The sequence below is a fragment of the Mustela nigripes genome, chromosome 8 (genome assembly GCF_022355385.1).
Source record: "Mustela nigripes isolate SB6536 chromosome 8, MUSNIG.SB6536, whole genome shotgun sequence".
In the NCBI taxonomy this organism is placed as follows: domain Eukaryota; kingdom Metazoa; phylum Chordata; class Mammalia; order Carnivora; family Mustelidae; genus Mustela; species Mustela nigripes.
In genome coordinates, this window is record NC_081564.1 from 71,173,290 (window position 1) to 71,182,890 (window position 9,601).

The 9,601-nt window shown below is 41.7% G+C and overlaps 1 protein-coding gene across 1 annotated transcript in view; it reads right to left on the reverse strand.

The window, feature by feature from the left end:
• MBD2 (methyl-CpG binding domain protein 2) overlaps window positions 1–9,110 on the reverse strand; it is a 67,320-nt gene extending 58,210 nt beyond the window's left edge. Inside the window, exon 1 of the mRNA XM_059409694.1 lies at window positions 8,406–9,110. Coding sequence (XP_059265677.1) covers window positions 8,406–8,953 — 548 coding nt within the window. The 5' untranslated portion in view covers window positions 8,954–9,110. The remainder of the gene's footprint in view (window positions 1–8,405) is intronic.
• Between the last annotated feature and the right edge of the window lie 491 nt (window positions 9,111–9,601).

The window sequence follows — 9,601 nt, forward strand, 5'->3', positions numbered from 1 at the left end:
TTCCTCTACCTCCTCAGAAGGTTTAAAACCTACTTTCCACTCTTCCTAACCCAGTGACCTTTGCTCCAACTATACTGGTTTATTTATTCCAAACAGGCTGAATGGCTTCCCTCTTCAGTCATTTGCTGAGTATCTTTTACCTTTTACCTGATCTATAATGCATGACTCCAACCCTGATCCCCAAGAGCCCAGAAATACCAATTCACACCATACTTCTTCCATAAAACTTTCCCAGAATGAAGTAGTGGAATGTTACCTGCCAGTAACGGGTAAATAATCTTGAACTGCTTATTGGCATCTCTTGTATTCTAGTTTTGAAATACTGAATTCTGCATGGTTATAAAACTTCTACAAGTTTAAGTTTTATCTTCACAAAGAGCATACTGAAGTAGTCATTTATGAATGAAATTATCTGATGTCAGATTTGCTTCAATAATGACGGTTGAGTCAGGGGTAGTAGATTGGGATATGGAAGAAATAATTGCTGAACTGGGTACTTGGTAATTTCTTATATGATTTTCTCTACATTTATATATCCATTTGAATATTTCTATACTGAAATGTTTAGAACATAAACATTAAAATATACAAACTGAATATATTCCCTGAGAAGTGGAAAGTAGTTTGTTTGCTTGTTTTTTTAATATGGAGTTTGAGCAAAACTGAGCATTAAAGAATTTTCTTAGCAGTTGGGGCTGGAGTAGAGAATTATTTTTAAAGCATCATTAAAGAAAAAAATTATATACAAGTTGACTGCTGGTAAAATGTGACAGCATTCCACCTTTTTGATTAAGGAATCACCAACACAATTTAAATGGTATAAAAGACCTATTTAATAATAATAATAATCATCTAAATCATGTGCCAATCATTCTCATTCCATAAACTAACATTTATATAACAAATATTACATGCAAACAGTATATTACTGATAGCAAATTCTATTACCTCTATTATCATAGTTGAGAAAAAATGAAAGCCAGGGTGATCCACTAAAAAAAAAAAAAAAAAAATATGACTGAATGCAGAATTATACCTAATCTCAGTTCACTGCCTTAAGGTACTCACTTTTTGAGAAAGGAAAAAGGAAAAACACTGGTTATTCTGGTTGAATTGAGGACTGGACACTTGTGGAAATGTCAGAAATTAAAAACATCTGGGAGCTATTTCAAATTATAATGGGGAAAAGGGGGCTGAATATTGATGAAACAAGCTTGGCCAGGAGTTGATAACTGTTAAAACTGATGGATGAGCTCATGGGAGATTCATTATACTTGTCTAATTACTTCCGCTCTTGCAGGTATTTGAATTTTTCCACAATAAAAAATAGGCAGGTAAGTATACCGCAAAAGACTATATTCTGAAAAAACAGCTAGGAGCCTCTGGAAAAGGCCTTTTTAAAGACATGCATACATGTTGGAAATCATTTTAAGGACACTCAGCCTTGATCTTATCTATGGATTCTTCCAGTATAAAAAGAACAATAAAAGAGCAGAAACACATAGATGCACAGAATGGAAGGCAATAATGTCAAAATATCAACAAAGTATCATCACCTTTGCCAATGGCCAGCTTCTATCCCATTAATTAAAATTATGAAAAATTAAATTTTGAGTTTATATCTCAACAAATGAAACTTTTTAAAAGCAATTTGAAAAAAACCATCAATTTGAGATTATTTTTAGAATATATGTGTATCGGTTCCTTTTGAGCTATGTATTTCCTCTCTTACAGGTATTATGGGGGTTCTGGCAGGTGAGACTTTGCATGTCAGCTTTTAAAAATCAAATGTAGGACAGATGGCAATGTTGCACCCTAACAAAATTTCCTCTAGCACAACACAAACAGCTGTGATGGTACAGCTGAGAGAGAATTACCAGAGAAAAATTTTCATCATAGCTGTTTATCTTTTATTTCCAGATCCAGGGTTCAATCAGGCAATATCAAGGGGAAAAAAACTAAAAGTGCTCCTTGGGTGGCTCAGTCAGTTAAGCATCTGCCTTCAGTTCAAGTCATGATCCCAAGGTCCCTGGATCAAGCCCATTGTCCAGCTCCCTGCTTAGCGGGAAGTTTGCTTCTCCCTCTGCCCCTCGCCCCACTTGTGTGTGTGCTTGCTCTTTCTTTCTCTCTCTCTCAAATAAAGTCTTTAAAAAAAAAAAAAAGGAAGAAAAAAGACTAAAAGCGAGTCAAACTTGCAATTCTGCAGTAAGCACTTAGTAATAAACATTACACTTAGTTCCTCCCTCCAACTAAAGAGATTTTTTTTTAATTGGTCTGTAGGGCACATTTCAATTGTACCTCAACTCTGAAAGAAGCACAGGAGCTTTTTGCAGGAAACATACAAAACTATCTCATAAGCTACATTTAACCCTCAAGTTACAATGTGATTTCTTCTAATTTAAGTGAAAACTTTTTTTTTAATTTATTAGACAGAAATCACAAGCAGATGGAGAGGCAGGCAGAGAGAGAGAGAGGGAAGTAGGCTCCCTGCGGAGCAGAGAGCCCGATGCTGCGGGACTCGATCCCAGGACACTGGATCATGACCTGAGCCGAAGGCAGTGGCTTAACCCACTGAGCCACCCAGGCGCCCCTTAAGTGAAAACTCTTAAAAATGAAGATGACCTATAGCTTGCTCCTTAAGGGAACATGCTGCCTATATGAATATCTGAGAAATAATAGGGTCAATCCTAAATTAAGGTGGGAAACATTTCTGAACAAAATGACCACTTCTATAATCCAGAATAAAACTGCTTTAAATTATGTTGATTTACAATTTTTCCCTTCTTTTTCTTCTCCAAATTACACAGAGCTGGAAGATCATCTTTCAGTACAACAGCTTCAGTACCAAAGAGGATTTAAAATTTACCCTTTGTCAACTTAAGATACAAATATAATAGTAACTAATTGCATGGTTTTAGTAGCTTGCCAAGCTCAATAAAGTAAATTAGGCATGAAATGTTGCAATATTTGAGGATTACACATAGGATCTCTATGGGAGGCAGGAGAACGGGGTCGTTAAAAGTTCTGGGGTTAAATCCCCTGCATCAGAAATCTAACTCTGCCCGTACCAACAGTACAACCTCAAGCACGTTACTTAACTTCCCTGTCCTAAGTCCCCATCAGTAAAATGGAGAATTGTACCTATAGATAACAATGTTATAAGAACCCAGTAAGATAATATATGTAAAGTATTTAAAAAAAAAAAAATACTAATGGCTGCCAAAACTATGAGAGCTGTGACACAAAACACACAAAGAATTAAGGCACATAAGATCCTATGCTAAAAAAAAAAACCTTAGACTCAATGAAATTCAAATGTTTATTTCTCACTTGTATCTTTGCACTATAAGCATTTTACTTACCATTGTACCTACATCTCTAAAATGCTTTCTGGCCTTCCATAATATCCTCAATATTAATGATGAAAATAAGGAACTAGAAAATGTTTAGACTTCCTATCTCAACCAATTTCACTCCAGCACATCACCAGAAAATATAAAGCAAAAGCTAACAGGTCATTTAAGACTTGTTTCACACATTTTTAAGAGTCATGTCAACTGGTAAACACTTATTTAGCATCTATGTGCTCAGCACTGTACTAGGAGGAAAGACAGCTATGTGTGAGAGCCACAGGTTCTTCGTAAATAAATAGTACAGTAACAGACGGGACACCAGGCTAAACTACATAGTGATGGCCAGAAAGCCGATTATTAGGGGAAAAGACAATTTACTGAAAGCCAAAGAGACTTTAATATATAAGAACTGTGATGATGAATTTCTCCCCTGATCCATTCAGCTAGTTTTTCCCAACAAAGACTACAAGGCAGAGGTTTTTGTTGGTGGTGGTGGTGGTGGTTTTTTGTTTGTTTGTTTTAAGATAAAAGACCAAAAAAAGAAAAAGAAAAAAAAAAGAGGGAAAGGCCTGGTTGAACTCTGACATGCTTAGTGACAGAATTCATGCCCTCAAAGCAGCATACCAACCTCTGGTAGCAAGTCAGATATACCTATACATTTTTTTAAACCTATGTATATGTTCAGCTCATACAACTTTAGTTAATGAATTGTTTCTCTTAATTAGTCCTTAAACATATCTGAAGCTTTAAGAGATCTACGTATTTATTTCAGTGATCTGAAATTGAATCCTTGTAACACAATGAGGTACAGGTAGAAATCATAAGCACTTTACAAACTGACAAACCACAGGACCAGGAAGTGTAAGTGACAAGCTCAAGGTTGCACCAAAAGGTTTTGTGCAGTTAGAAGATCAACTCCTGACCTCTTCATCCCTGTGTGCTGCTGCCTTCCCTAGGGACTTCTACTTTTATCATTCATGATTTTATAGACCTCGGTTTTACTATGAGTCCTCTTCTTTCCAGATCAAAGTGAAATAACTTTAGTCTCTCTTCATGCACCTGTTCCCTATGATAATTTTAATTGTTCTCTGGTTCCCCTGTATCCTTTTTTCAGGGAAGTGATCAGGTACAAATGCATCATAATTTTGACACAAGAAACAAAAACGTTTATTACTATTGTTTCCAAAATCCAACCACATATTTTATGACAGCAGCTTAACAGTTTGCCATGATTCCCAGATCTTTAACCCTAATGATAACTAAAAGTCTAGAAACCAACAAGTTTAGACTCCTATAGGGTCCTATGGCTCCTATAGGGTCCTATGCAGAGGAAAATAATTTCAAAAATACCAGTCAGCAACTGCAGGGAACCAAAAACCAGGAGTCAAGTGGACCAGTTAGAATATTATTGTTCACATAATGGGTTTATATGATGGCAACAAACTTTCAGAAACTATTACCAATGGATCCAGCACTTTATCTAACCACACCTTTTTTAAAAACACACTTTATATGATAATGTATGAACTGCCACACACTATCAGTAATCCTGACATGAGGCATAATTATACTGCTTAACAGGCAACTCAAGGCACGTGTTCCTATTAGAACCTGGCAGTCTCAGGAAACAGCCAAAACACCATTTTACCAAAATTTGAGGCTTTCACAATTGAACTTAATTTCAGACCAATTAATAAGTGTAAGCCACACCCTACGTTAACAGGCACAGATCTGTTTAAATTAATCTCCCTAGGGGCAGGCTAATTCAGGAGTTAGCATTATTAGAATCTGTGTGAACAAATGGGTGCAGGTGTTCACATTACCAATGGGCGAGTTAACTCTTAAGCCACTTATTAACAGAGATGCCTGGTGAGCTACTGGTTTTTGGTTTGGGGTTTTGTTTTTTTCTTTTTTTTTAAGATTCTATTTATTTATTTGACAGAGAGAGAATCAGCAATAGAGGGAACACAAGCTGCGGGAGTGGGAGAGGGAGAAGCAGGCTCCCCGACGAGCAGGGAGCTCAATCCCAAGACCCTGGGATCATGACCTTAGCGGAAGACAGAAATGACAACTTAACAAATGAGCCACCCAGGCGCCCGGAGCTACTGGTTTTTTAAAGGGTGAGGCATTTATGGGGATGCTGATATGCAAAGTGTGACAGTTTGGTTGAAAAAGAATGTATTCACCTTCACTATGAGTAGATGCCCTCCACCATTCATCTCGGCAAAAGGAAGTCAAAGTCAGAAAAACTGCTGTATTACAAATACCACATCATGCTACCCTGGGTCGCACCACCTCTGAATGTAACCTCTCAGAAGGTTATTAAGAGTGAGTGTTACAATCCTGAAAAGTAAGTAACATGTTGTAGGTAGTCAGTAAACAATTAGACAACATTCCTTCCAACCCTGAACTAAACACATGCAGCACAAATCTATTCAAAGTGTCTTTTCATTTTGTATTAATAAGTAAAAAGGAAATCATGCTGCACTGTCTAATAAAAGACTTTAATTCTGTAAGTATCACTAGACTAGTTTCTCATTTATTGTAAGATGAATTTGTTTGGAAAGTTCTTTTTAAACTATATCAGCTTTTCTATCATAAAATATTTATTGAGTTTGTATTTAAAAGTTAAATACGGGCGCCTGGGTGGCTCAGTGGGTTAAGCCGCTGCCTTGGGCTCAGGTCATGATCTCAGGGTACTGGGATCGAGTCCCACGTCGGGCTCTCTGCTCAGCAGGGAGCCTGCTTCCTCCTCTCTCTCTCTCTCTGCCTGCCTCTCTGCCTACTTGTGATCTCTCTCTGTCAAATAAATAAATAAAATCTTTAAAAAAAAAAAAAAAAGTTAAATACATTTGTATTAAATACACTTGTAAAAATTTACAACACATTTAAAAAAATATTAAGTGACCACAAATCAAAATTAGCAAGACGGCTTTTTAAATAACTTGTCCAGATACTGCGAGGAAAACAACAAAAAACACTTTGCAATAACCCAAAGTTAAGTCTGAACAAATACGTCATCCCAAACCAAACAAACTATATCCCAGGAGAAATGCCATAGAGAGTGAAATTCAAAGTCTAAGACGCTCTACTGAGAATAAACTAAGTCACCTATTCCTCAAGGAGTTCAATCCCAGACACAGAATATTCTTGTAAAATATAACTGGCTACAAGTCAATACATAGCTCACAGAAAGAAAGTAGCATATTATCGGCTTAGAAAGAAAACATAAGTTGTTAATGAAAGAATGTGCAAAAGTGAGCAATTGTGAATAGCACTAAATGAAACAAGTGAACTTGAGAGGAGTAACAATTGTTCCACAATAACCTTTTCAGTATTACTGAAGTAAATTTAGTATTTAATAACGGGGAAATATAAGATAATCACCTTTGAATGTTTAGAATAAGTTTGCCATTTTATCTTTTAAATTTCAAAACAAGTGATCAAGTGACAAAATAAGTTCTAATGCAACACGACTTTCTTTTTCTTAAAAAGGTGAAATAAATTTACAGAAACTATTCTTCCATATATTTGAACAACCATCAGGAATATGTTCATATTTACTTATTTTCCAGCAGTGATCACATTCTTTTTTTTTTTAATTTGACAGAGAGAGATCCCGAGTAGGCAAAGGTAGGCGGGGGTGGGGGAGATTGGGGGGTGAGGTGGGGTGGAAAGCAGGCTCCCTTCTGAGCAGAGGGCCTGATGTGGGGCTTGATCCCAGGACCCGGAGATCATGACCTGAGCTGAAGGCAGAGGCTTAATCCACTGAGTCAACCAGGTGCCCTGGTAATCACATTCTTGTCCGTATAAACACACACACACAAAAGTTTGTATTATTTTTTTAACCTTTCCAGTCTATTTAAAAGTACTCTCAACTCATAAACATTGTTGAGTTTATGTATGTGTGTTCCCCTCTCCCCCCTGAGGGCCAGTGTATTAACCTACTTGATGAAGAAAGTAAATCTTTTAAAACATTATTCCAATGGCTAAATGGCTGGCAATAACAGGCTCCAACACGCAAAGGTATTCCCTGAAAAATTATTCAATCAGCCCCCAAAAATGGCCCTCCACACCACTGAATATAACATGTTTATACTCTCTTCTATAAATAGAATGGTTTATTTTTAAAAGTTAGTAATTTTTTTGATAAGAAAATTCCACTGATATCAATAGCCCCAGGCACTTTTCTCAGCTTAGTAGATCATCCAATGACATGGACAGCATGACCACAAGACTGCAAGATCACATCAGGGTGAAAACCTGAATCATGCAGACCAAGATTTCTCAAACTGGTGACATTTGGGCCAGATAATTCTTTGTGTGGGGACCATCAAGTGTGTTAGAGAATAATATCTCACAACATCCCTGGCCTCTAACTGCTAGATGCCGGGATCATACCCTCCCAAGGTATCAGAACCAAAAATGTCCCCAGACACTGCCAAACATCCCCTGGGGGACAAATTTTGGTCTAGGAGTCTAACAACATATTACAGTGTTTCAGTTTTCAAAAGTGAGTAAGTTCTGCGACACCAAGACAGTTTCAGGAAACTTCAGGCATTCCAAGTAGCTACTTTATACCAAACTTTCCTGGATCTCACAAAGTAACTGAAACCTTATTACTGCAGATAGCGAATTCTTCCACATGTGCATGATTAAACACTCCTGTGATGATGAATCTGGGAAAGGCTGGGACAGGAGCCAACAGTGACTGGGTTTTATAGTTTCGATGAATTACACCTTCTTTTAACCCTTCTATGGACTAACCATTCTTGCGAGAGAGTACGCTTTTCTCCACCAAACATATTCCCCAGCACCGTCCACATTAAGACGCCCTCCGGGTTCTCACCATTCAGACACTGTGCCTGTCCTGTCACTGTACTGGGGTCAGCTCTCAACCCAAGAGCTCAGGGACCTTCAACTACCAGACCAGCCTGTCTCTGCCACTTCCCTCGGGCCCTGCTCTCATCAAGACATCCCCTGCCCAGGTCAGCTGCTGACCCTTGACCCCGACCTGACCCCGCTGACCCCTCCCCGCCCCCAGGGCGGTACCTGAAGTAGTAGACATCGCTCTTGCCGGCACTGAGCCCAGATTTTCGGATCACTTCCTCCTTCTTCCATCCGGGGGGGAGGGCCGGGCAGTCCATCCTCTTCCCGCTCTCCGTGGCCCGGGGTCCCCTGGGCCCCGGCCCCGCGCTCCCCGACGGGAAAGGGACCGGCTCCCGCCGGGGGGCGCCGCCGCCACCGCTGCTGCCGCCGCAGCCGCCGCAGCCGCCGCCGTCGCCGCCAAGGCCGCCGCCGCCACTCGGGGGACGGCCGCGGCCCCGGCCCCGGCCCCGGCCCCGTCCCCGGCCACGGCCCCGGCCCCGGCCACGGCCACAGACGCCGCCGCCCCGGCCCGCCTGCTTCCACCGCCCCCGGCCACGGCCGCCGCCCCGAGCGCCTTCCCTGCGCACGCCGCTCACCGGGGACGGGGCGAGCGCGCTGCCCTGGCCCCCCTGCTCTATGGCGGAGTCGCCGCCAGCGCCGCTGCCGCCCGCCGCGCTCTCCCCCTCCTCCTGCTCCGGGCAGCAGCGGCCTCCCCCCGGGTGCGCGCGCATCCAGCCCCCTCCCCAGCCGGCGCTGCGCTTCTTCCGTAACCGAGCCCTTGGAATCCCGGAGACCCGCCCCGCCCGCAGCGCGGCGCGCGGGGGACGCGCGCAAGCATCATAGAGCGGACGCGCACAGAGCGGCCCTCCCGCTCGGGGCGTGGCCCCGGCCACCGCCTCTTAGGTCCTCCAAGCGCTCTGGGCGGCCATATTGTCTCCGCCTCCTCGAGGACACGCCCCCAGCCCCACCCGCTCCGCCCCTGGCCGCGCCCTTCCGGCCCCCGGCCCCCGGCCCCCACTGCCGAGGCGAGCGCCGAGCCCGGAAGGCGGGTCGGGCCCCGGAGTCATTTGTGGAGGAATGTCAGAAGGACTGCGGTTACTTAATTTCCTGTAGAGTTAACTTCTCTCTATATGATTTTACCTACGTTTGCTTCCCAATTAATGCGTAACAAAATATCTCATTTTATATTCACTAACTTGACAGTTCATTTAAGGAGGTGCTAGATAACCCAATACTCGCTTTCCCGCCTCTACCAAAATTTGCCAAGGAGCTCAGGTTAAAGAAGTGGGTCAAAGTGTCCCATTAGATGAAAATCACTATGCTCCAAAGTGATTGGATTCTGCATGTAGATCCCTGGATTGATGATCGTCCAGAAACTG